This window comes from Lipophrys pholis (genome assembly GCF_963383615.2).
Source record: "Lipophrys pholis genome assembly, chromosome: 7".
In the NCBI taxonomy this organism is placed as follows: domain Eukaryota; kingdom Metazoa; phylum Chordata; class Actinopteri; order Blenniiformes; family Blenniidae; genus Lipophrys; species Lipophrys pholis.
In genome coordinates this window covers 14,081,512-14,108,151 of record NC_137638.1, presented here as the reverse complement: position 1 = coordinate 14,108,151, position 26,640 = coordinate 14,081,512, and the positions used below count along the sequence as shown (strand labels likewise).

At 41.2% G+C, this 26,640-nt stretch overlaps 1 protein-coding gene across 1 annotated transcript in view; it reads left to right on the top strand.

Moving 5' to 3' along the window:
* fbxl17 (F-box and leucine-rich repeat protein 17) overlaps window positions 1-26,640 on the top strand; it is a 220,585-nt gene that overhangs the window by 52,998 nt on the left and 140,947 nt on the right. Inside the window, exon 7 of the mRNA XM_080466839.1 lies at window positions 21,404-21,511. Coding sequence (XP_080322965.1) covers window positions 21,404-21,511 — 108 coding nt within the window. The remainder of the gene's footprint in view (window positions 1-21,403; window positions 21,512-26,640) is intronic.

The window sequence follows — 26,640 nt, the reverse complement described above, 5'->3', positions numbered from 1 at the left end:
ATTGACAAACAAAAGAATTTCCCCGACAAAACGAGTCCATGAGGGCGACGGAGGAAGCGGACTGTATGCGTGTGACCGTCTGATGTTGCGGAGCACAATTTCAGTCTGTATGGGATGCTCACTAAGCCCCCCTTCCTATGCCACAAACAAGCCTCTGCTTTATGTTTTTTTTTGTAGACACAACAGGGACAACCCATCTGATGAAGAAAGTGAAACATTTGACCATGAAGAAAATGATCCCAAAATTTCATGGCAGCAACACAAATTTTTGTCATTGGAAAAATGCTGTTTGGGCATTTTTTTCAAATCAATAGATGAATTTGGCGACACGTCATTTCTTGGTTAATTTGAAAAAGCATTTCGTAATAGCAAAACTTTTCAGTCGTAAGGATTGGCTGAGATTCCTCCCATCTTTGAAGCTTATGACGCAGCTCTATAAAAAATGTACCTGGACATAAAACTGCAAAGGCTTTGAAAGATCCTTTCTTCTATATTACAAAATGAGAACTCTTTGTGCACAAGGGAAAACGTTGACTTCAGATGTTGGTGGGTTCTTTTTGCCCTCAGGTTTCGCTGCATTAATTGGACATGACAAAAGCCGTTTTATGCAAGGGCGATGTGAACATGATGCAGAAAATAGTTTGCTCTGGATGACAGATCATTAAAAAAAAAAGATCAACTTTGCTGTGGTCAAGTTAAACTTGTCCGGTGTCCTGATAGACTGACCATTAAGCTGATGATCAGCATACAGTTTAGAAAAAGAGATTATTAATCTCAATGTGGTTCTCCTGGCTAAATAAAAAAAATTTATAAATTAAAAAATAAAATGGTGGAGCTGTAGTTTCTTTGGTGAGGGAAGCTTAGACGTCTGGAAGGACACTGGCTGCTGTGATCTCGGACATCAATCTTCTTCCAAAAAGGTTTCAACTGTTATTACAGTAGATACGATCCAATGAAATGGCAAACTTGGGGCAGTTGTGGCACATTGGCAAGAGAAACTGGCGTTTTGCTTGCCGCTGGCCTATAACTCGCAACTGCTTCCCAGGCACTCCACTAATCCAACAGGAGGGGCTCATTGCAGAGCATTTATTTCCTAAGAGGATCAGTGGACGGTCTTTAAAGATGGCTCTGCCCAATTCTTGATGAGTTTAACCATGAAATGTTAAAATGACTCATGTTGAGCATATGTAAAAAAAAAAAAAAAAAAAAAAAAAACAGCAACCAAAGAACTGTTTTAGAATGAGGAATGTATTTGCACTAGTACTGCATCATAATTCTCTTTGCCTGGCAATCGTTTAGTGACGTAGGCCAATTGCACGGCTCCTGTGTTTCTCAGCTCCGCTTAATGGCACATGAGTGGAGAATTAGCACCACCAGCTGTTTATTTCAAGGTGCTTAACGGCTAATAATTAAACGACTGCATTTTGAGCATCTACTGACATTAACATCATGGATTTAGTGGAAAAAGCCAAACAGCAGGGCACCACGGTGGGTTCACGGGATAAATGGAAAAAAAGGAGAGTCCAATAATTAGGAGGCCATTCATTTGATTTTCTGTATTAAAGCGTGAACCCGGAGGAAAAGACAATCGCAATTCAGTTTTTGAGCAACCAGCTATGGTTTGTTTTGCATTCCTTCCCAGCTTGTATTGTGCGTGCCTCTGCTTGTACCAGATTTCATATATGTTGTTTGGCAACATAGGCAAAATCATATTAGGTGAGTATCAAAGTCTTAACTTAAATGTATTAATTGTAAGTGTGTGAGCTTGTGCGTGTGCACATGTACCTACATATTGATACCGCAATCATCAGGAAGTGCTTGTTAATAATGCATTTACAGCCTTCTACATGGTCCCTTTGCTGATTGCTTCTTTCTGGCCTTGGACTCTTTTCAACAACAACAACAACAAGAAAAAAAAAACGAACACTTTTATTTTTTTTTATAGGTTCAAACAGTCCAGAAGTTGTTCCTGGTAAAGTAATTCAAAGTTGTTTACACCCTGAACTTGGATCTTAAAAGAAAAGTTACCCAACAGCCTGGACTGTAGGTGACAAGGTTTATCTTGTCAACTTCATTTAAGAAGACGTGCTGATGTACAAACCAATCGTGGCTCGTCTCGCTCTGTTCGCCACACCGTTAGCTCCTCCTGAATGCATCGCTTGGAGGCGGTAATTAAAACTGGAATTACTACTACAATTACTTACACAAGTTCTCAACTGCTCTTGACTGATTAGCGAGGAGCTGTTTTATAATAAAAAAGACCTGTTTTTGTACCCCCTTTCTCGTTTTTCATTAACATTAACGGCCGGCCCGGGTTTCAAATCACGGAAGACGGGCTGCAGTCTCGTACTCCTGAGCTAAGAGAGGCTAAAACATATTCCCACATCTGAAAACGACTGAGCAAGTATGTTGTGATCTTTTTACTTGTAAAATAAATTTCTTCCCCTTTCTGCCTTAAAGTTTGTGTCTGTAATTTAAGCTGATTAAATAACGGAGCTTTCCCATAATTGACTTAATGGGTGTTCTTTATTACTGTCACAAGGCAGTCGTTTCAAAATGAGTCATTTGTTTAAAATGTCACAAAAAGTGGTGCTGACAAATACAAAGGGTTAAGTCGTTTGAGACCGTAAATTAATTCACAACTGAGCCACTGCATTCAGTTGTGTCATATTTTGAGACGGAGTCATTAAACTACTTATCGTTTTGGTATTAACATGAACAGATGACTCACGGCTGGTGGCGTCGGCAGCGTCTCAGTGTTTGTGTTTTTGTTCAAACTGTATTTACGCGTGTTTCATAAAGTATGCCTTTGAGCGTACATCTAATCCACTAAAGACTCGCTGAGCCTCCTTTGCCTCCGCCATATCACAAAGATTGCCTGAGATAGCACATCTCGGCGTCGACCCCCACTGAGCTGACTCTGCAGCAGGCTGTCCCATAATATCACATTTTTTATGCATCCCTCTAATCCCGCCTGTAAATGTGCCACTCTTGTATTCCCCCCTCTGCTTTCTTTTATCATTAGTAGGCCCTGACAGAGGGAAGCCTCAGATTGGGGGTTGGTGTGTGTTTGCCTTGGTGTACAATGCACACATACACACAATATAAATTCTGACGTCAAACTCTGGCGCTACTGTATACTGTTGGCTTTTCCAACATAATGCGGTGTATGAATAAGCTTCTTCCTTTCGTTTGAGGTGCTGGAAGAGGGAATTTTCCCAAAGTGTGATAATATATCTTTAACTAGTCGACGCTCGCTGCAACCGCATTTAAACTCGTCAAAGTTATTTCCACACACGCTGGGGTTTTGTTTTCAGGGTTCAGTTGGTATTGTATTCCTCCTCTATGTCTACAGGCTGCTTACGACAACACATTCTTTAAATGACTTCTGCTTCCTCAAGAACAACCACAAATGTTAATGTCGTGAGTGGTTCTGCTTTATTTTTCTGTTTCTTCTCACAACAGTCACATTCTTGTTTTGCCTGTTCAGTACTTCAGTCCCCAGTAGCTGGCTGAAAGTCAGTGCGCCCGTGGTGAAACTCAGTGCTGTCCCCTTTGGAGATGTCTTGACTTTTATTTCTCGGATTTACAACGAAACCCCCATGAGCCACGCCGGTGGTTCCACACGGAGCTCCGAACAACACACGGGCGCTGTTTGGTTTGAGCAGGCAGAAGCCGGTGTGGCCCTTCTCGCATATCAATATTTGCGGTGCAGTTACTCATTCTCTGCTCGCATTCGAGTGGCACTTGTTTATATACGTGGATAAGATCGCGTTACATACCCTCGTTATGTAATGAATGTAAAAAAATTCATCATGTGTTGTGAATCTTGGATCACCCGTGTATAAAAGTAGGACAAGTTGGAATTAGGCATCTGGACAATTGACTTTACCTAAGAAGCATTTGACCTTGTCTTCCAATCTATGAATACAATCTATTTTTCATACAATACTGAAGAGACAAGCTCCTAGCGCTGTTCAAGCTTCTTTTTTTTTTTTTTTGCCTCACTGTCCCTGGCTTTGCTTTTCTTTCTCTATTTTTTTTTTCATTTCATTCCCATACACTTTGTTGTGCTTTCACTCCATCCTTCTCTCCCGTTGCACCCCATGACCCCCCCAGGGGAACAATGCTTCTCTGACAACCTTTGCAGAAATCCTGTGGACCTGACGATTGGGTAATGTAAGTCAGAAAACAAATACAAAAGGTCAGGTTTTCAGTTTTTTTTTCTCCCCCCCCCCCCCCCACCCCACCCGTCAGGCTCAGGCCTGCTGATGCCTCGGGTCTCGTTATGGGTAGAGTTTATTATTCAAGCCATGCGGTGTGTGTGACCTAGCTCCTGTAGAATTAGCATTGACGCGGGTAATATGGCAGTGAATAAAGGTTTAACACTGACCCCTTAGCCATCTGTGATAGTGTTGAACTAATTAGCTTAACCACTGATGTATCCCTGTCTCTCTCTTTGCCCGCCCGGGTCTCTCCCTCACTGTCAGTCAGCCTCAGAGAGTCTCGCACACGCAGCCACAAACATAGTGGACTTCTGGAGCCATTAGCCATGTTAATGGGTTGAGTCCCTGTTAAACTCTTGGACATTAATTGTCAAGTTGAACAGTAATGGGAACGATAATGGCCTTCGTGTCTACGGCTTATTATCTAGAAAATACAGGGAGTACTTTGCTGTGGTGCTTTTGCTATTAATGTCTTTGGATTCAGTGTTCATGCCTTAAACTTTTTACTGTTGTCCTGCTTTGGTGATCCCATTTTTTTTTTAGGTCAACAGGTTGATAGTATTTTCAATTTTTGGTATTATTAATTTCAGTCATTAGAGTAAAAGTCTGATGAAGGGTGTCCTTCCTCTATATGTAACTTAAGCATCCTGCTGTCCCTGGTATGAAGGTCATGTTGATAAAATCATGAAAAATTGAAGATGCACAAATTGCAGTCCTCTTGGTTAAGAGACACTTTTTTAGAAGTCTGGCGTACTTTGTCTCTTATTGGTCGTTCCCAGTTTTCATTCCTTCTAAAAAGCAACTTGACGACACAACATTTTGTGTTACTTTGCTTTAACGCCATCATATGTTCATAGTTAAATATATATCTTGAAAATTTGCTCAACGTTTTTCTCTTGTATTTTAACAGGACAAATGAGGATTAATTGCTGTATAAGAAACAAAGCAATACAATTCCATGGTTTGGTAAAACAAAAAGTATTGTCACAGTGTAATGCAGACAAAATAAACTGCGAGACCATATATTACATATTACATATATTTTTTTTGCCTGTAGATCCGCTGTTGACAATGCATCTTTTATTTGAATTCCAGAAAATCCCAAATTTACCAAAATGTTTATTGGTGTGAGACGGACAATTATTACGTGTGAGTTTTAACCCAATTGTGTGTTTGTGAGCGTCATCCTTGACGTGTAAGACATTATCTATTTGATATACTTTGTCCTGTCTGCGGTCGCTTTCATCACTATGCAGGGCAGATAAATTTCATCCCTCCCGGAGGTAAAGAATAATTAAGCACAAGGGAGAGATGAATAGACCAGTGGCTGGGGCTTAGCCCCCGATCAGGGTATATCCCATTTCTTTACTTTCTTTTCATGCCAATGACTTCTTGGCAGCCGTACTGGTGCTCTGTGTTTAATGTACACACAGCACCACAGAGGACTGTATATATTTTGAACTGGCCGTGAATGACATCTGTGCTTCACAGTTAAATATGACTTAAATGAAAAGACAGGATTGCAGTAACATTGACACATTTTATATTCTACTACTAATTCAAAGCACCAAAGACGCAAACAAAACGTCAGAATATTCTGGTATTTATGTCTGAACTCTTCACTACACTGATGACCAAATGCAAGAATGATATTTGTATACGGTATATACTTATATTATGAATGCATTAAATGCATTATGACAACTGATTTATAAAAAAAAAATAAAATTTGGTGGGATTAAATATACGCCAGAAGACTGCAGTTTTTTTTTGTTTTTATCCCCTCTGAGAACTCTCAATCCCCACAGAAAGTTTTGTTTCTCATCACATACTTAAGAATGAACTGCCAGGGTATACCATTTTTTTCCCTTTATGTTAAATTCAGTCTGTGCACAGTGCTTTTGTCAGAGGCTCCCTCACTTAAAGGGAAAATGTATAAAAGTCTTTATATTTCTTCCATACTCTTCAGTAAAATCATGCCTCTCTTTGACAGCAGATGTCTGTCCCTGTCACTACTCATACCATCAGGATCAGTATTGTCTTGTGAATGAGCGCCACACAGGATTGCAAACATGTTACAATCTTTTTAATTTTTCAGCCCTGGGCTCTGTCACCTACTTGTCCGTCATTTGCATAATAGAAAACCCAGAATGCTCTTGAGTATGCGAAAGTATGTGTGCCTCCTGAACATTTTGGATGTCAACTGCGCCTAACAATACACATCCAACTATTATCATAAAACATGAGCAGGTAGAGCCTGCAGGCTCAGGGGCCATAAGGGCAGAGGAGGCCACTACCCCCAGGCCAGCTCCAGGTCCTTCTGGCCTAACGTGACACTGACGAGGTGACGGGAATGAGGATTGGCTATGAACAAGCCTTCGCAAAGTGATTTAAACCTACACATATGCTCATAGTTTCACTTCAACCGAAACTACATCTCCTGCAGTGGCTTTTTCAAATAGCACATGTTAGCCAAATGGAGTAAGCCAAGAAAACGAACCATTATATTGTTTGAAATATTACAATAATAATCTCCTCAAATTGTTTGACTATAATATGACAGAGTGGGCTGATGAAAACAAAGGCTGTCCCTTTCTTAGCATATACCAAACACATGTTTAATGTAAGTTTTGAAGAAATTCACCTAGTCCTTGATGTCATATTTTCCCATACTTCTCTTCCTGTCTGGTTTATTCTACAACTTTCTTTTCCTGCCTTAGATAGTGATCATTCTGTTTTTCATATGCATCCGACGTCAGTGCAATTTATTGAACTTCACTTGGAGAAGGTGTTACAAAAAGTAAATTTTCCTGTAGACCTAAGTGCAGAAAACTTGTAAAGTGCGCTGTCGTTTCGGTATTGCTGGAGAAGTTGGGTGTTCAGATGATGAACCTGGTGAAGAACTAGACACGAGCTGATAAGGGGCATGGGAACAGTGCAAAAAAGTAAAAGGCATGCAGAATGTTTCGGTGGATGCTCAGTGACACAACAAAAAGAAGTCAAACAAAAATGGCTCAATGATTAAAATCATATTTTATATAACTACTTGGAAGTTGTTCTTCAGATCCATTGGTTAGTTCCTTGCTATTCTCATAACGGATGCTTTTCTCAGATTCACAAATACCACTTGGGAATTCATCATATTTACTGAATAGCCTATTAGGTGAGGATTACCGTCCAGCAAACAGGATCGATGTCACCCCAAAGAAGATCGAAGGTTCTGAGAACTGCGCTTTCCCTGAGAGAGAACATCGAAGCTGTTTGTTGCTGACTCTCTCAACTGTTGCCAGCTCCGGTTCCATACCTTTAGTGCTGTGTCGATAAGAAGAAGAGCTGGGGGGGTTCCCTCCATAGACTGCTGAACAGAACAATCCAATATGGGCCACAGCTGTAACCCCAGGCATCGACAGTCACGTCACTGCACCAGCTTGTCATTCTGGCCCAATTCTGTGGTCAAATTGGCCTCTTTAAGGACCATTTTTCATCATTAGCGGGGGACATGAAACTGTTCTTTAAATAAAGCTGAAAGTCCATTAGAGCTCCAAACTGATATACTTTGCTGAACAGTTACCATGGGAACAGCAAAGGGTTAAGTGGTTCAGAGGTGTGTGGGACCAGAGATGCTCCTGGTGGAATTTAAGTTTTTTTTTTTTTTTTGACAGTCACAGACCACCAACGGTCAACAGCATAATTTACATTTGGTCTGCTTTTTTCCAACTTCTTTCAACTCTACTATACATTTTGTTACTCTTTTTTTCTTTCCTCCTCGCACACTATATTACGATTTGGATTTTGCTCATGTTTCCAGACATGCTCTTAGAAAAACTACAAACATGTCAAATGCATCCCAAAACCTCATCCACATTCCTGATCAGTTATTAAAGTTTGACTGTGACATCGATAGTGTCTTGTGATGTAATATGTCATCTCTAAAGGGCCCTAACATCATCAGACAAGTGTTTCCAATAACTTAAGTTCTGTATAAATACTAATAAAGTAATGGACAGTTCTTGTCTGGTGTAGGTGCTTCAGCACTTTGCCAGAACTCCAATTTCATTTAAATTTAAATTTGACCCCACCATGTCCCTGAAAGAAGCTAAAACACGGTCCATAAGTCTCTCTGAATGCTTCTCCAGTTGCTGTTAGTTGGTGCAGTGGTTGATGTTGGATTGCTTGGTATGACATCTTAAAATGAGTTTGAGTCCATGTGTGAATCTGCCCGATCATGTAAATAATGCAGAGACCTTAAGAAAATAAGTTTCAGCTTCAATGTCTCAATCAAACGTGACTTTTTTCTTTTACCAGAAGGCCGTTATCGAGGTTTTCTGCTGCTGTTTTCACCAAGAATCCCGTCTCAGTTTTCCATATCAAACAAGTAATGTCTGCTGTATTATCTGTCCTGAAGCATCAACATGTTTACACTTCAACTATTCAGCTATTAAAAGTTCTCGCTGATTTCTTTTTTTTTTTTAACACATCAGTATTGATGCAGAAAAGCTGAAGGACATGTGGAAGATGACTGGTATAGGCAGGTTGAAAGGCTTTTTAAAGTAGAATTTCCGAAGGAACCATATTATTTTGTTCGGAAATTGCCTCTTTTGCAACATGGTCTGCACACTGCTTAAATGATGAGCTATTACCACACCTGCTGTGGACTTTATTTTTTTATTTTTAACATTTTTAGAAACGTTTTGTTGGAGAAAAGGCACATATTGGCAATAAAGTAAGCCTAAATTTTCATTGCTTCATAGCACTCATCAGCCTGAAACCTCTATAACTTTAAAGCACAGAGGCACAGAACTAATAATGCAAGCTGTGGTTGAAGATGAGCTGTTCAGTGAATATCTGCTTGGAAGCACAGCTCATTGGGGGTTTCAGAACTCAGGAGAGGCGTTTCGGGGCTTTGACAGAGTGGTGTAATGACAGCCATCACTTTACATTTGAAGCTGTAAAATGTGTCTATTTGGCTTCCTTCGCAGTGGCTTCTGATTTCCATCTCGCATGCAACAAAGCACTATTGATATCCTGTGTGGGAAAAGAACATAGTGGGATTCAAAAACCTCCAGAGAACAGTGGTCGCATTTCAACAATTTGGTGTAATGACAACGCATCTAAAGGAGTAAAGTGTGTCTTTTGGGTTCCTCCACAGTAGCGTTTGATTTCCCTCTGACATGCAACAAAGCAATATTGATCCGCAGGGAAATGGAGTGAGAACAAAACCTCCTCTTCGTCTCATGGAAGCTGCTACACAGGGGTCTTTAGAAGCCAACACCCACCCGGTGCCCGTGCTTATGTATGATTACACATGCATACAGCCATCATGATAGCAGACAGCCTGTGAAACTCTTGCGGGAGCTGAGGGCGAATGCCACTGAATAAATGACAGGTAATTTTCAGTTGAGAGAGGAGCGTACAGGCGAGTGAAGCGATCAATCATTTTGGTGATCACGCATGCAGATTTCAGTCCTCCCCGGCACCGCGAAGGCCGATGACATCGACAGACCAAGACATGATTGCTTGTCAAGTTTGCGAATGGGAGAAGTGCGTGCTGTACATAAGCTGCATTGGCAGATTAATTGATTCTCAAAGGAAAATACATAAAATGCTCCCTTTGTTCAGCCCATGGAATGAGGGCTGCTGGGCTGATGGCGTTTACTTCTTGTGAGATATGTGAAAGGAAGGGATAGGGCAAGTTTTTCATGGATTTACTTTTTCCTCCCAAGTGTGTCTGAGATGGCCACAGCTGGAGCAAAATGGATCTATTGATCCTGGGAGTTTCATTTTTCAAACACAAGTCATCTTTTGGAGCTGGTTTCGATTTTTGAAAAAATATACAGTGTGCTTTTAGATAATTTTATGGCCCCTTTGTCACAGTGTACAGTGGAGAGGCGAGAAGAATTTTGAGGTAGGGGGGCAGGGGTGAAAATGGATGGTTGTACTTCTCAGACTGGATAGCAGTTTGTGGCTCAGGTACACGTTTCGACTAAAATAATGGTCATGTACTTTTAGGATGAGGTTTTGTGTTGATTAGTGTTTCAATAAGGTGGAGGCGAAATTTTTTTATTGTTTATTCACTATGATAACTCTTGGAAATGCTTAATACTGAAGATGCCAATTTAAAATGATTTTAAATTTTAGAAATGAATTGAGTTTCTGCTTTTTAACCTCTTATAGTGTTCATGCACATCGACTATTGCAAGATTTTTGAATTAACTCTTTAAACGCTAACTCCTGTCTATTTAAACAACCCCTGGTAGATTTTATAGTATTGAGATCACGGCTCTGTTTTGGCCTGATTCTAAGTGAGATACGTAGCATTTTCCCCCACCTGCTCCCTCAAACTTTGACACAACACTGTGGACGTACTAAGGAGTCCTAGAGCTACTGTTTTGTTAACCACAAAAAGACACAACAAGAGGGTAAACGCTTGTCACCCCACGCCATTCATTGGAGGCAAGGATGAGAGAATGACACGTGAAATATCTTCAAGAACCTCAATCAAGTCCAGTTGCTCCAAGACGACGCTTAGAAGTACCATTACCCGACAGACTCTCCATTTATAAAGTCCAGCAAAAGTCTTTCTAACGAGTTTCCAAGCCCAGAGAACATCTCCTCGGAGCTACCTTTTGACAGTGTGACAGCCAGACACTTTATCTTCACACCATGGTGAAAAAGAGTACTGAAAATGTACACTCAAGTATAACTACTGTTACCTTGTTTCAATTGTACTCGTTTCCAGGTAAAAGGAATTAAGCTAAAGTACAATGTAGGTACATACAATTCAAGCATGAGTTATTTTTTTTCCTACAATTAAATAAATCAATTGCAAGGATTAATTTAAAGTCACCTTTCTAAATTAGCAACATTCTAAGCAAGTTTGTAAAATGACAAAGTATGCAAACATTGCATTACATTATCATTCTGATTAATTTTGTTTAAATAGACTTATTGGCTATAAAAAGGCAAATGAAAATTTCCATTTCAATTGCTGGCACTATCAATACTGAAACGACAATAATAAATAAAAGAAAAAAAGCTTAGCAGATTACCTAGTTTAAAGAAACCTAAATAGAAATAGAAATGACTACTTGGAGGAAAAAGATACCACCTGTGCATTTGTATTCACATGGAAAACAGAAACGCAGCAGATTACGCTTTAAGCGTTTGTCCTAGATACTTTAAATGTTAATCAGCAATCAGAACTGCTGATCATGATCAATTAAAATCAGTTTTGACTGCACCATGTGGCCGCACATGATTTTAATTAGATAATAAGAAATGCAACATTGGAAAATTTAAAATTGCCAAAGATGTACACATTTTTACTCCGTTAAACTAATGCAGAGAAAACAAAAAAAAAATGCTTCTGGTATTTTGACAGTATGTGTTGGACTTCACCAAATGTTTGAGTTTTCACCGGTTGGAATAAATGAGAATAGATGAAAATTAATTCAGATTGTACATGCACAGGCTTCTGGGAAATTACCTTAAATTTCTTTTAATAAAATGTCATCAATGGTTTCAACAACCCCCCCAAAAAAGTACTTATTTAGTTATCTTTGCTTGTCCTCCATTAGCTCTTGGCTGCTAATTTGTGTGTGTGGATGTCCTTTGTCTTGCGGCCCCCTGGCTGTGCTTTCTCCTCCAATTTCCCACTGAAAATAATGAGCGGGGCAGAGGTTAAGAAAGGCAAAATGATGGCGAGGGAAATGCGAAGAGCAGCAGCTGTGTTGGTTGCTTGCACTATAACCTCAGAGGATGAGGGAGTCGCAGAAGCTTTTTCATTATACAAGGAAACTGCTTACTGCCCACGGTTTGGCATGGTGGGTAGTCAAGTGGTCAGGGAGTGGTTATGTCATCGCTGGCAGCTGATGTCCGGTGTGGCCCAGCAGCAGGTCATGGCGGCACCGCGCATATGAACACCCCTGCCGGGTGGTTAAAGGTCTGAGACGTGAGGACTTGACAGTGTGCCACGCACACACAGCCTGTCTCGCTGTGACCCGTTTTGACTTCCTCACTCAGGCTCTCCTGCAGGGGATGAGTAGGTGTCAAAGAGCAGCCTTGTCCTTTCTTTAAGAGTGACTGTACGCAAAAATGACAACTGACTGTTGTTTGCAGTTAAACATTGAAGCTGTGTATGACTCGGGGAGTGGGGGGGGGTCATCTCTGCCTTGTCCTCGCATTAACAATATTTAAAGATTCCTTTAGTCATGAATGTCGCGCAATTATGTTGCGATACAAACACACAGTTTTTCTTTCGGGACTTCACGCTCCATTAATTCAAAATGAGTTCTTGAGTGTGTGATTCCATTTACTTTGAAGACTTGATCGAGACAGACGAACCGCTAATATGTTTCAGAGGAAGCCGCGTCTTATGCAAAGCTCGCTGGATAGGCATGAAGATGGATTGTTAATAGAATGTGTTGCAGTGTATTCAGTAATCATTATTAATCTGTGTGTCGGCGGATTCTTTCTCAGCCTCGGCCCAGTGTTCATAAAGCTCGGTTAATTAGACTGATTGATTAGATGGTGGTGATTCAGTGTGCTCTCATCACAGCTCCTCATCCCGTCAGGCCCCTAATAAGATCAGATTGCTCTCATATTCACGTATCCCCCTGCACGCACGCCCACACACACACACACACACACGCACACACCCACGGCTTGTTTGGCCTGTCACAGCACCGCTCCATCTTTCTCCTCTTTCTGACTCGCCTGTCTGTCACATACATATTCGGATGGGATTCGCAGGCATGGAAGGAGCAGGCAAGCTTGCCAAGGCAATACAGCAAAGACGAGACGGTACACTATGTTAACGTTAGAGGACCGGAGGTCTCTCATTCCTCCTCCTTCCCTCTCTCTGTCCTTTTTTGCTCTCTTCCCATTCCTCCTCCTGTGCCTCTTGCTGTGATCCATCCTGTGCTCCTTTCTCATCGTGTCCCATAAATATAACTAGTCTCCCTTTTCAGCCAAGAAAAACATCTCCCTGGATATCTGGAGACTAAGAACCTTACATCTGTCTAGACTCAACTGTGTGGTTGGCCCACGTGTGCCTCCCCCCCCCCCCCTGTATCTTTCTGTAGGTCTGCATGGCCTACATGTAAAAAAAAAAAAAAAAGCATGCAGATACATTTATTTGCAAAGTCAAAACCTGCCTTGCTAAAGCTTTAGCTGCAGATCAATATACAGACACAGCTGCAAATGAACCACTCTGCACCGAGCGCACACTGCCGGCTCATCAGCACAGTAAAGAGACTCTCCCTCGCTGTAGTAAAACTTTATGACTTTCCGTGTTGCTTTTGTCTCCAGGCATCGGATATTACAGAGGATGATAAGTATTCATTTAGATTTTTGCCAGATCACCAGTCCTTCGTGTCAATACAGCCCATCTGAGCTCTTCAAAAGGAGGCAAACTTTGGTGTGTGTATGTGTGTAGATGGGCTTATGAGTGTGCATCTAAATTTGTGTGTGTGTGTGTGTGTGTGTGTGTGTGTGTGTGTGTATTTCAAGGCTGTGATGAACCCACTGCAGTATCGCCCCTAAGAGAGTATTTATGGAGGAAATGATTACCTTGGAAAGAGCAGAACTTTGATGAAAATCGTCCCACTTCAATTTGTTCCTTGCAGGCCTGCAGTCAGTGTCCTTGTTTATGGGTAATATTGGAAATCTGTGAAATTGCACGCTGTATTTCTGTAACGGAACAGATTGATAAAGAAATAATCATATTTGGTGCCTTTGATTGGGTTTTTGTGCTGGGTTTGAGCAGCTTTATCGCAGGAAAAGTGGTACGCGGCGTTAAGCAGGTTGACGCCGGACTTGCTCAATTTTTACGGCTCCACTCGGTGAAATCCATCGGTTGGATGAGTTATGTTTTCACTTTGCCCTTTTATTCTTATGTCTACCGTCCCATTTTTACTATCCTCAAAATGATATCTCTCAAACACTTTGAAGGAATATCACCAGGTGCAGTTCTTGCACTTGATATTCCTTTTAAACACATAACATATGAAGCCGGAGTCAAGTTTTATATCAACTGCTTTTATATGGCATCCAGCTTTCCTGGCTGACAAAGACATACAATGAGGTGTTGTGGTTGTGGGGAATTCTTTTTCATATTTCTCGAAAACGGAATCGTTTTCCAAACCAAGGTCTTATGTGGGGAAAGTGGGTGGGTGGGGGCACATTAATTGAACTCAAATCCTATATATTTTCACGTTTTTTTTTTTATAAATTTTTTTTTCATTTTGGCTGAAAATGTTCAAACTTACTTTGGGTCGACATGCTTATACACCCAGGGTGGTTTAGGCTTATCTCAACAGAAATAAAGTGTGGTACATTTTACAGGAGTGCAGCAGCTGAGAGCGCTCATCTGTGAGTCTGCATGAGGCATTCAGGTACAGTGCTGAGTCTAGGGATTCTGGTAGTTGGAAGTGCTTGGTGGTCATTATACAATGGCTAAAACAGTAAAAAAAAAAAAAATAATTTTAGGGGGAAAATAGCCTCAAGAAAAGCTTCTCGTCGCAGATTGAACTCCTATCAGGAAAGTGTTTCAAGATAAATCTGTGCATGAGATCATAACCAAAACAAGCTGTGACACTCTCGTTCATTTTAATGGGACCGCGGGGCCACTGCAGTGCTGATGATGTTGCTTGGATCCTACCCAGTTCTTCATTTGCACCAGTTCCTAATTTCACGGCCTCGTCTGCATACCAATGCAAGTAATACAGGTTCCTGTTTTTAAGTGTTCTTGCATGACCTCTGCTGTTGTGGTTCTTCTGTTCCAGTGGTTAGCGCGGTTCACAGAATTGGTGGCACAATTTGAATTGTTAACTTAAGTGTTGTGATAATCAATAACTTCACTCTGAGGCCCAACTCACGGTCTCATCATCCTGAAATCGCTGAGCCACTCATAGTGGCACATAGTGACAACAACTCCCCCAAAAAATAAAGTACAGCTTCTCCAGGAAATGAGTATTGTCTGAATAGTGTTGAGTGGCGTGACTTTGAACACACATCATCACAAATCTGCAGCCGGAGGCAGGAGGAGGGAGCTCCTATTCAACTTGCACAATGATAAAAAATAAAATATGCTGATAAATCTTTTTGCATGACACTGTAATGTATTTTGGGAAAAAAAAAATAAAAATGAAATGCTGCTTTTGCTGAAAAGAAAATTGGAAAGGAGGCAATGACACTGAAGACTGATGATTTGGTAGAAGTAAACACAATGGATGGGCCTGCATAATGGCACTTTGCTCTGGTGGCGGAGGATGCAGATTTATCAAATATCCGTCTTGAAGCTCTCAGATGGCTGCAGAAATTTAATGAACTGAGGGCTCCAGTTTAAAGCAACTGTATACAACGTACCCTGCAAGAATCACAAATTTACAAATCGGTTCACACTATTGCTCTTGCCCTAAACGTTTATGCCTATTTAAACTGAAGTACGAGCGTAGAAGTAATAACTTTAAATGGTTTTCTGCATTTTGAGCATTATATGAATATTTTTCCCCTCATTTTGTTATGCTTTTGTGGATCAATTCCTAAAAGTGAAAAACACATTTACGACTTCTGTGCTCCCTCACACGAACAAACCTCGAGTTTGTTCACTCAGGATTTGACATGAAATGCATGCATATAAATACATTAGAAATGACACCGTAGTTCAGGAAATGCCCATGCTGTAGAGGCAATTGTTTCAGTCTTTTTAATGTTGGTAAAATAGGGACCTTCGTTGTAAAGGCTTCAAGCAAGCGCACAGGCCCGCAGTCTTTATCTAGGTAATTATGTTGAAAGGGCCGAGCCATATATTTTAATGACCAAGGAAAGCAACACATTGCGGCAACTTAAAGAACATCTTTTAAAAAAACAAAGAGCTCTTCAGCCGACTATTTTTGAGTGACCGTTGCTAACAAACGGACAAAGATTCGGAATGAGCACATTCGTCAGCTGTCCCGGTCTCATTCTGGTCTGTTAGCGTCGGGTGCGGTTGGGCGGGAGGTCTGACTGAGATCGAACCGACTCGACGTCATGATGGAAAAAAATCAAAACAAAAACATCTCAAGTTTTCTACCTCTTTACTTTTTTGGGGCAAACTTGTGCCGAGCGCACGTTGTGATTTAAGAGGCAGCGTTGGTTTTTATTTCGTGTTTGTGTGTTTTCATTTAAAGTTCAAGTGTAGATGGATGGGAGTGTGCCAACCCTCCAAATGCAATATTTCGTTCTCTCTCTCTCTCTCTCTCTCTCTCTGATGAAACCGTTAAATTGTGTGAGTGTGTTTGTAAGTATGTGTGTGTGTGTGATCTTGTTTTTCTCTTTTGGTGAAATTTCACAAGAATCACAATATCTTTCTCTGAAAACACATTTTAGGGTTAGACTCTGGTTATGATAAGGTAAGTTCAGATCCATCTCTCTGGGTCATGTCAACTTGTGAATAGTTAAGAGACCCACATTGTGAGAAAACGTACGTTTACAACAGTTCTGACTTTCAATCACATGGAATTGCCACTTTGTGTATGCTGCATCAGAATACAACCATTAAAAGTACACACTAAGGTTGTGTGGCAGCCATGCAAGACAGTTGATTCCTGCTAAATCCAGCCTATGTTCAGTCATTTTGTTAATAATCATCAGGTGAAATATAGTTTATAGAAGTGCAGAAGCTGCTGGGTCAACACCCAAACCTGGAGAAAAACCAAAATGGCATTCTGAAACCTTATTTGTTGTACATTTTAGTTTGCAAAAAGTTGATTAGGAATGGGTTAGACATGGGTTGAAAATGACCACAAAGAGTCCATCTTGTGAAACAAGTTATACATTTTAGAACATGCTGAAAACTCCATAATTCCATTCATAGCCCTGTGAGATTGGAGCTTTACACAACTTATAATTATGGCTCAATAAAAGTAGGTCCGCAGGAAACGAACATAAGTCAATGTGATGTTCCCACAAGGAACAGAAACATAACCTTTGTGTTTGTGAAGCACAAAGAAAAAAAAAACCCAAACAAACCAAGACAGTTATTTGTGAAAGGAAGAATTTATTATCAGTGTTGTTTTTGTTGGGAAGGGCTGGTAAATTTGAAATTGAAGGGAGGAAACACCATTATGGAACCTGAAAAAGAAGAAGTACAGTCTTCACTGGTCATTTGTTTATTTTGTGTGTCTGATGGAGTCAAACGGTTTGTGTGACAGACGATATTGACGAGCTTAAATGCCTTTATTAGATGAGAAATGGCCCCTGCGTTGCCCTGGCGTTTTGAAAGAACAGACTGTCCAACTAAAACCACACAATCGTGTACAGCACTTGGGTCTTTTTTGCTACCACAGCACTCTCAACAATTACCTCCCGGCTCTTTAAAACACACGCACACAAAAGCTATCTTTATGACTGCAGCATTTCCACCATTCCAGCTCACCATTTTTCTGCTTTCCTTCCCTCCTTCATCCAGAGACCATTAAACTAGATCCCTCCTAAAAGGCGTTAAGGCCTCTCTTGGCTGGCCACTTCTTCTCCAAAGCCCTGCCATGGCTCTTTTCATGTTTTTAAATCAAAGTCCATGAAAGGTTGAGTGGGAGGTGGAGGGGGGAGAAGCAGGGAGAAAATTTGGGACGAGTTTTTGTGTTTGTGGGTTGGAGACAAATCTTGGTTACAAACCCATATAGTCTGACTCGCACATAGACGACCACACGCTCGCGCTCTTAGACACAGGCTTAATCTGATACGGTACACGGCCTCCTGGCCTGTTCTGCTCTGGTGAGATTCTACTTTCTCCCCCCTTCTCACCTGCTGAGAGTTACTGTAGATGTGGAACTTGCTCTCTTTCTCTTTGTTTCTCCTGCTCCCACACACGCACCCTCAGCTGCAACCCGCACACCGTTGCAGCACAAACACTGGTATGAAGGACGGTCCTGAGGTGGCGTCTGCTGTGATTCCTCCACATCTCTCCCAGACCGTTCTGATTTCGGGATCATGCCGGTGTGCAGCTTTTTGATTTTGCTGGTAGTCAACCTGAAAATGTTTTTCCGTGATGGTTTTTTTTGGCAAAGGCCGTGTAGGGAAGAGCTCCGGCCAAGCTCGCTTCACCTGCCAGCTGGTTGGCTGAGGCTGGTCCTTCTGGAAGATTCTTTCTTTTCTTTTTTCTTTTTTTTTTTTAAAGTTTCATACTGAAAGAGGCAACTCTGCTCTGTCCCCCCCCACCACCCCCCCTCGATATCTCCACCTCGCCGTGCAGATCAAGTTCCATATGCATCAGTGTCTAGGGAAGTGAGCGCTGACTCACTTTTAGTTAATCTTTTCTGACTGCAGTGAGCAGTGGCGGGTCCAGACCTGAGGCAAAGAATTTTAAGGCGCATCCAGTTATTGATCGCGCCGCAAAACTGTACAATACAAAGCTGGCAAGTACAGTAAAGTTCTACAACTTGCGTTCACGACTGTATCCCAAGTGAATCGGCATTCTTTGTTGTTGTCAAAGCATTAAAATACAGAGCTTCTTCACATAACCTGCTGTTTTTTTTCTTTTTAATACATCTACCTAACAGCGGGGATTGTTATATAGCCTAGAGATGTCACTTCGTCTACCTAGATGCCATGGAATACAATATGATCCAATTTAATTTGCAGTTTATTTCACTGTAAAAATGAAAAACTGCTTTACGTATTTCTAAAATTGCGAGACCAACCTCCTTTCTTCCTCAGCGTCATATTTCCAAACAAAAGAAATTGATCTGAAATACAGATAACCCTACATTTCCTAACCAAATATCAGGCTCTTTAAATCCACGGTGATGGATCTCCTCGTTCCTTTTTAAATGATCGCCACAGACGTATTTTCGCATCAGGAAACGCTTTGCAGTCTGCTTCATTTGAACCATTCTGCTCTTCACAAGCACTTTGGCTCCTTCCTGATAAGGTGAGAGACAAGCTTTGAGCTTCATAGGAGGCGCTTCACACAGATAACCCTTACAGTATGTGACCGGGTGAAAGATAAATGGACACATTCTTCTTTCTTTTGTAATTTCTCTCTCTTCTCATTGTCTCTCGGGGCTTTCCATCTTGCTCCACCTCGACTCGGTAACCTTTAAGGTTGTAGAAGGGTGGCAGTGGAAAAGAGAAGAAACATTACGGTTGAAAGCAGTGTGATTAAGTATGAGGATTTGTCTTTCGAAAAACATCAAGAAAATTAAGGGTGTGTGGCCAACATAGTGATTAGTAGGGAGTTATGCTGCAGCAAGTCGTTCAATCTGCTTCAGGCGAGTTTGGGCCGAACGGCTTGACGTGAGGGTGAGGAAATATACACATTTTGATGCAGACTGTATGCAGTCATTAAGAGATGAGTTCATCTTGAGATGCATTTTAAACACATTATTTTCATGACTTCCAAGTAAACACCCAAACAGTAAATACCCTGAACAAAAACTTTCCACCGTGAGTCTGTAGATTGATTGTGCTTTGGTGTTTTCATGTAATACCGGGTTGACTTGATGACGCTGAGGTCGCGTCCCTGTGTACCCTGTGCTGCAGGACTTGTTGTTTTGGTGCTGTTTATGACATGAACAATATCTTTGACATCATTTTTTTGATGCTGGCCTCATGACCCTGAAAATCTGCAATTAAAGTTGTTTTTTTCAATGTCACTGTGCGCTATACTGACAACCATCATCCATTTCACAGCTTTATCAAACTTAGGCAAAACCAAACGTGCAAACTCCACAACAGAAAAAAAACAGGAATGTTTTTACAATTCCCTCAGACTGACAATTGGTCTTAAAAAAAAATATCATTCTTGAAATAAGTTAATAATTGAATTGATTGATGGTGTGTTTTGCTCTTGTGTATTACAGAACGAGGTCCAGTCATTCAAATGCTTTTATTTGGCCAGACTGTGAATGACACACAAGAACATTTTAATTGAGGAGAAGGGTTTTAGGCTTGAAGTGAATCAAGCAGCCACAGACAGAAGAACAACAGACCTGATAGTGACTGACGGATCAATCAACAGTAACCTCCAGGGGGACATTTTTATAGCCCTGCCCTTATGAGTCTCATCTTTCAGTGTTTCCTTCACAATATTGCCAGTCTGTCACCTGACAGATCAGTCGTACTGTTAATTTAGTTTTTCCAATCATGTCACTCAGATTTCAGACTTAAGTGCAATTTGACAACTGAACTCGATGGCTCGTGTGTTTATATATGTTGATCCATAATTAATTACTGTGCTTTTCTGAATGTATTCAGATGCTTTCCTGCATTAGCTTGCTGTTTGGGAATTTCATGAGGCGACATCACAGATTTTGACAGACATACCTCGAAAGTAGGATTTCTGGCTCTCTGATGCTCTTTGATGTTTGTTTTTCTTTGTTTTTTCCGTTAATCACAGCAGAGTCAGCGCAGTATCTCTTTTCTCCTCTCCCTCGCTCCCTCTCATCTCATTTAGCCTCTGTGATTGATGAAGAGTTTGAGGGAACACCGAGCAAGCCCACTGAGAGGACAAACAATCTCCCACATATTGTTGCCATGTTGAGTGTAGCGAGAGAGACGAAGCCGCTGTCAATACCGGTATTGATGACTACAGTGGAAGCCGGTGGAAATGTTCTGCTTCCCTATTGATCTTTGATCCATTATGAGCTGTTAGTAGACGGCTGGATGAATGATCGGGAGCGGTCTATCCATCATAAGTCGACGCCCACGCTGCTTGGCCGGCACTTTTGGCCGTTTTCGTCAGTCATCCGCCTCCGCCTCCTCGCCTTCTGTGATCCTCCCTCACTCACTCCTCCGCTCTGTTGTTGATCAACACAAAGGGCTGGAAGAGACAGCGCCGTTCTATGCACACATTCAATTAAAAACACAGCAAAAAAAACAAAAAACACTAATTATTTTCAAACTATCAATTTTCACTTGTCCAATTAAAAAGATATGTATTGCTTTTTTTTTATTTATTTTTTTTTTAACGGTGATGTTTTTGGAGGCTTTTATACATTTAGCCTTGTGAGTCAATTAAATACATTTGAAACAAAAGACAAACTACATCTGTAACTGTTTAGAAACCTGAAACGCATATATAAACTCTTCTATTCTATTCTATTCTATTCTATTCTATTCAACTCTTATTGTATTCACGCCATCTTCATCTGTCCTTTCTAATCTTCTCTGCTTTTCTCTTCTCTTCTCCTGTGCAGGTGACTGACCAGTCTGTGCGGGCGGTAGCGGAGCATTGTCCTGAGCTGCAGTTCGTCGGCTTCATGGGATGCCCTGTGACCTCTCAGGGAGTCATTCACCTCACAGCTGTAAGTATCACTCCAGTCTTTGACCTCAACTCCTCAGCCATGACAGTCATATTAAGAACTCCCATGTAAGTGTTTACTTACAGTAAAATCAAAGATAAAGCGCCGTCCTGCTCCCTCAGTTAATGGGAAATTCATTTAACCTTTTCTTTTGGGAATTACATGCATTCATAAATGTCAACTGAAGTTCTACCGTGACCAACTTTCTTCCCTCATCCTGTTTCTCCGCTCTCCATGTATTATCTCCGGGGGGTGGAGATGCAACTTCTGGAGAGTAAACTCAAGACCTCACTGTGTGTTTTATCTCAGACTTAGTTTTGAAGTTATTTTGTGTTAACTTTTAAATCTCATGAAAGCCTAATGAGATGAATCCTAATAATACTCTGCTATTCTGACTACACCCTGCTGTTTGGATATTACCATGCTAATGAGCAGGGCTCCATGCTTTAAAACGTTCCAAGCCACATAAACATGGACACAAATGCACTCACACGGTGATTGCTCCAATTGAATTCACCAGAAAACCCCACACCTTGTTTTTCTCCTCATTTATTTCCTTTTTTCCGAACATAACATCCATCTAAAGTCGCTGTGCACCTTTGCGTAGGTGTGTGTGAGTGTAACGTGTCCACACCCATGCGGGCCTGTGTAATACAATTCGATTTGCGTTTGATGTACTCGGGTGTACACTCGAGTGTGAGCATACCTCAGTGGACCTGCATGCTCCCATTCCTCCTCAAATGCAATTACAGTTGTGTTAATAGGACTGAGGCACCCGATGCCACGCTGCATTATTAGATTAAACAGCAGATTAATTTGTGCTCATGGTTCTGGCCCCCCTATCATCTCTGCAGCCTCCACTGACCTTGGCCATGCTGTTGTAGACAGACAGTAATGAAGCCAGCCAGTCATAACAGCATTAGCATACCTGGAGGTGGACGCATACACATCCACCCACATACACAACCTCATTATTATTTATTACATTATTAACCAAGGTGAAGTTTTAGGACTTGAGGAGAACAAGTTCATAATTCTGATAAGATTTATGTTGGTTTTTTTTGTGTGTGTTTTTTTTTTTTTTTTTTTTTTTTAGGAGCGAGCTTTGTCAGACAAACATTTTTTTCTTCTTCAACTTCTCCATTTTCATCCAGGTTAAACTATTTAACTGTTAAACTGTGGCACAGACCACAGGGAACCACAAATTGTCCATTTTACCAGAAAAAATAAACTCACTTCAAAGCCCTCGAAGCTGCTTTGGAGCTTTTGATGGTGTCACCACATGTCTCAGCAGATGGTGATGGAACTGTTAATGTTCAAAAACCAGACAAGTTAGTATGATCTTGACAACCCAGCGTTCATTAAAAAAAAAGAGGAGGTGTTTTGGAACAGATATATAACTGTGCACTTGGTGGTGACATATTTCTTTCTCTCTTAATCAACTGCTTTTTTCCATAGTTAGAGATGAGTCTTCAGCTCAATCACGACACATTCTTATCGAACACATTTCACATTTCTTGGTGTGTTACATGTTCATCTTTGCCCGGTCACTGGTGGCCTGCAAATCAAAGCAGCCGTCTTGTGACTTTGAGGTCAGAGTTTGAATCCCACTGCTCCCGAACCCCACCAAGGGTTATGTTAGGAAGTACATCTGTTCCAATTCAAACATGAGGATCATGATCTGCTGTGACGACCCCTGAAGGGACCAGCCAAAGGAACTGTCACCTTCGTATGGTGTCTTATTGCCTCCAGGACACGTTTAGATTTAAATCCTGAGAATAATCTCGTAAGCAGCTGGTTTCATAACAACTGCTCAGGGATTTGTCTTTCCTGATGAAAGATTGAAAGTTGTATGTCTGTGACATCAGGTGTTTGCAGGAGTCAGTACAAGCACCTGGACTTGCTGTGAACTGGGATTTTCTAGATTGTGGCTTACAAGCACGTTCAAATGCTTTTAAATAATGCCACTATTGACACGGATAAAGTGTGTGTAACTTGCGAAACGTAACCAGGGTGCAATTCACTCATGTCCAAATGATACACCTTCTTTTTGGCTGAATTATTTTCAGTAGTTGTTATTGGCTGTTTGGGTCCATATGCAGTAAAAAAGCATGATTGAGATGTCTTTATAGTTTGAAAGTGGAAGTCACTTGTAGAATCCTCATGGAGGGTCAGCTGTCACCCCACATGTTTTTTTTAATTGGGAAAAGAACATTTGCATCTTGCATATGACCAGTTCCACTTTACCGTTTATCAAAGTGTTAATGAGCTTTGTTTTTCTTCAATTTTAAAAGCCCTATTTCTAGTGGGGAAAAGTATATATCTAAGTGTCCGTCCTTATGCTTCCTTCAGCATAATAGTGGTCTTTTTTTTTGCCTCTCAAAGCACAATGTAACTCAAACCCAGTTGAAATGGCCCAAAATGCCTTTTTGGAAGGTAGTTATAGTATAAGAAGTGATTTCATTAGAGTTAATGAACTGTGATGAAAAGTAAAAGTTTCAAAGATAACAAGTGGACCCATTTCTGTCTGTAATAATCTGAAGGTGCATATTTTTTTTTTTTTTTTGAGTTTTTGGAATTATTTGTACTATTCATTTCTTCCTGCGTCTCTCTCGTTGCCTCTCCCATTTGCCTTTCCCTGTCTCCATTCCGCTCTAATCTCTGTCAGTAATTATCTCGTTTAGCAGTTGATTCCTCCTCCTTCTGAATCCCACTTGGTCCCACCCAGTGTCGATTGAAAATCATATTCTCACTTTTAGAATCGTTGCATTTGTGATGACTCAGTGGACCTGCACACGATTCCAGGACCGCAGCGCTCCTTTCTTGTTCGATTATTGCACACTCCCTCCCACTCTTTTTTTTTCCCTCGATCACTCTCTCTCTCTCTCTCTCTCTCTCTCTCTCTCTCTCTCTCTGATATTGTTTCCAACCATCTCACTGGCTACTTGGCTACGAAAGGGAAAAAAAGATAAGAAAATCCATTACTTTTACTAACTTCTCTCATATGACACACATATTTCAGATTGATAAGTCTCTTTTCATACCGACTTCTCACAAATTATAGTGTGAGTAAATCAATTGGAATCGTATTTTCTTAATCAAGTGGGCTGGAATAGACCACCGGTGGTGACGGGTTCGATGCAGTCAGTCTGTAGAGCAACTGTAAATCTGCGGCGTTTATCCTCCTGTAATGGGTTTGCAGTGTTTCATTCCTACAGGAGCTGCGCTGTTCCTCTGTGATGTGCAACACAGCTCAATATTTGCAGCCAGGCCCTCTTTAATAAATCATCTTTTCAATGACTAAAAGAGAGAGGGGGGGTGGGGGATCTACATTTCTAGTCCTGAAAGTGTAAAGCCTGCCGCTCGACAACAAACTTGGTAACACTTTTTTTTTTTCCCACTGGTGGTAGATTACATGTTGCATGCGGTTCCTGGATGACAGAACACAAAGTGACGGTCTTTTGTGTTTTAGTGCCAGTGGTACCCTGTAAATGTTTTACTCATGATGGAACTCAACAAATAAGCTCCAAGATGGCTCTTAGCTTTTGACGTTAATCACAGTTTTATTGAGGAGGCTTGTCACATCTAAAGATCTGGAACATCTTTAGATGAGAGGTGTGCGTGTGTGTGCATGCGTGTGTGCGTGCGTGCTGACTGTAGTCACGAGAGAGAGAGAGAGAGAGAGAGAGAGAGAGCGAGAGAGAGAGAGATGCTGACTGTAGTCAGGTTAACTATTTGTTTCTTTCCACCTTTTGGTCTTTATCACCGTCTGTATCTCCTTTAAATGTTTTTCCACTTGTGTCGTTCCTCCCTTCCTCTGTCTTTCCATCTTCCTGTCAAGCAGTGCTCTTTTCTTCTGGTAGTGATTAAGTCCAAGGTCGGGTCTATCAGAGAGCCAGTGTTTGAGAGCAGCTCTGGGTGCCAGAGAGCCTTCATTCCCCTCGCCTTAGATGTCCCAATGATGGCTTCCCTTTGCTTGTCATGCCTACCCACAATGCCCCTCCTCATAGGTCAGCTTATTGCTTCCCTAAGACATTGCCGGCCTCAAAAATGCCTTTTGTGTGTGTGAAAGTTCCCACCCTCGGGAGGAGTTGAGGAGGCCAGAGACATAACAAATGGAGAGACTGTTGAGGAATGTGTCAGAGATGAAAAGAAGTATATTTGGAAACTGTAAGAGCTGTGTTGTCTCTCTCATGAGCGAGACTTGGATGTTTCTGGTCCTAATTTTGGGGCCTTGTAGATTAATCCACCCTTGCTGCTCCAGTGGTTTTGTTGTTCTTCGACAGATTGAGGTAGAACCTTTGACGAATGCCCTCTAAATTTGACAGAATTGGACCGTAAGTAATACCTCATTCTCTCTTTATGGCAATGAGCAAATAAAACAGTCTGGTTTGTGACAAGGAAGTTATTAACCAAAATCATATGTTTTATCTGTCTGTCTGGAGTAGTGGAGCAGTGTGCACCAATTCCATTCGACTTAGCCTTAAAAACTATAAACAGGGTGGGTAAATAAAGAATACAAAGTTGAGTTTACTCTCTTTAGACAAATACAATTCACAAACACAAAAAGGTTCAAATGAACGTCTTTCAACCACTGTCACCTTCAACCCTCCTTCTACCAACCTACATAGGATGAGTGCTGTCTGGCTTTGCAGTAGTCTGCTGGTCGCTTATCTCCTCCCCCTGACTGGGGCACAAGAAAATACATAATCACAGTGCCCTGTGTCAAACTGATAACCCCCAACACAAACCAAGAAGTGTGTTTGTGTTTAGCTTTTGGTGTGTGTGTGTGTCTGTGTGTGTGTGTGTGTGTGTGTGTGTGTGTATACACACACGTGTGATGTGTCTCAGGGGTGGTGGAGAGGATAAAGGGGAAACGAAGCGGCGGAGGGGATTTCGGGGGAAGAAAGAAAGGTAATGGGGTTGTGGGGGTCGCAGAATGACTCCAAATTGTAATAATAATTTTTTCTTGACTGCTGTATGATGGAGATTGGGGGATTTATAAATATAATGAGTGCAGAAGAGCCTGAGGATGATGTGTGTCTCTCGCAAGAGTAATTGAAGAATAATTCATTTGGCTGTAAGACTTTTAACCCAGAGACAGACACAGATAGAGAGGTTTTTGACCTCTG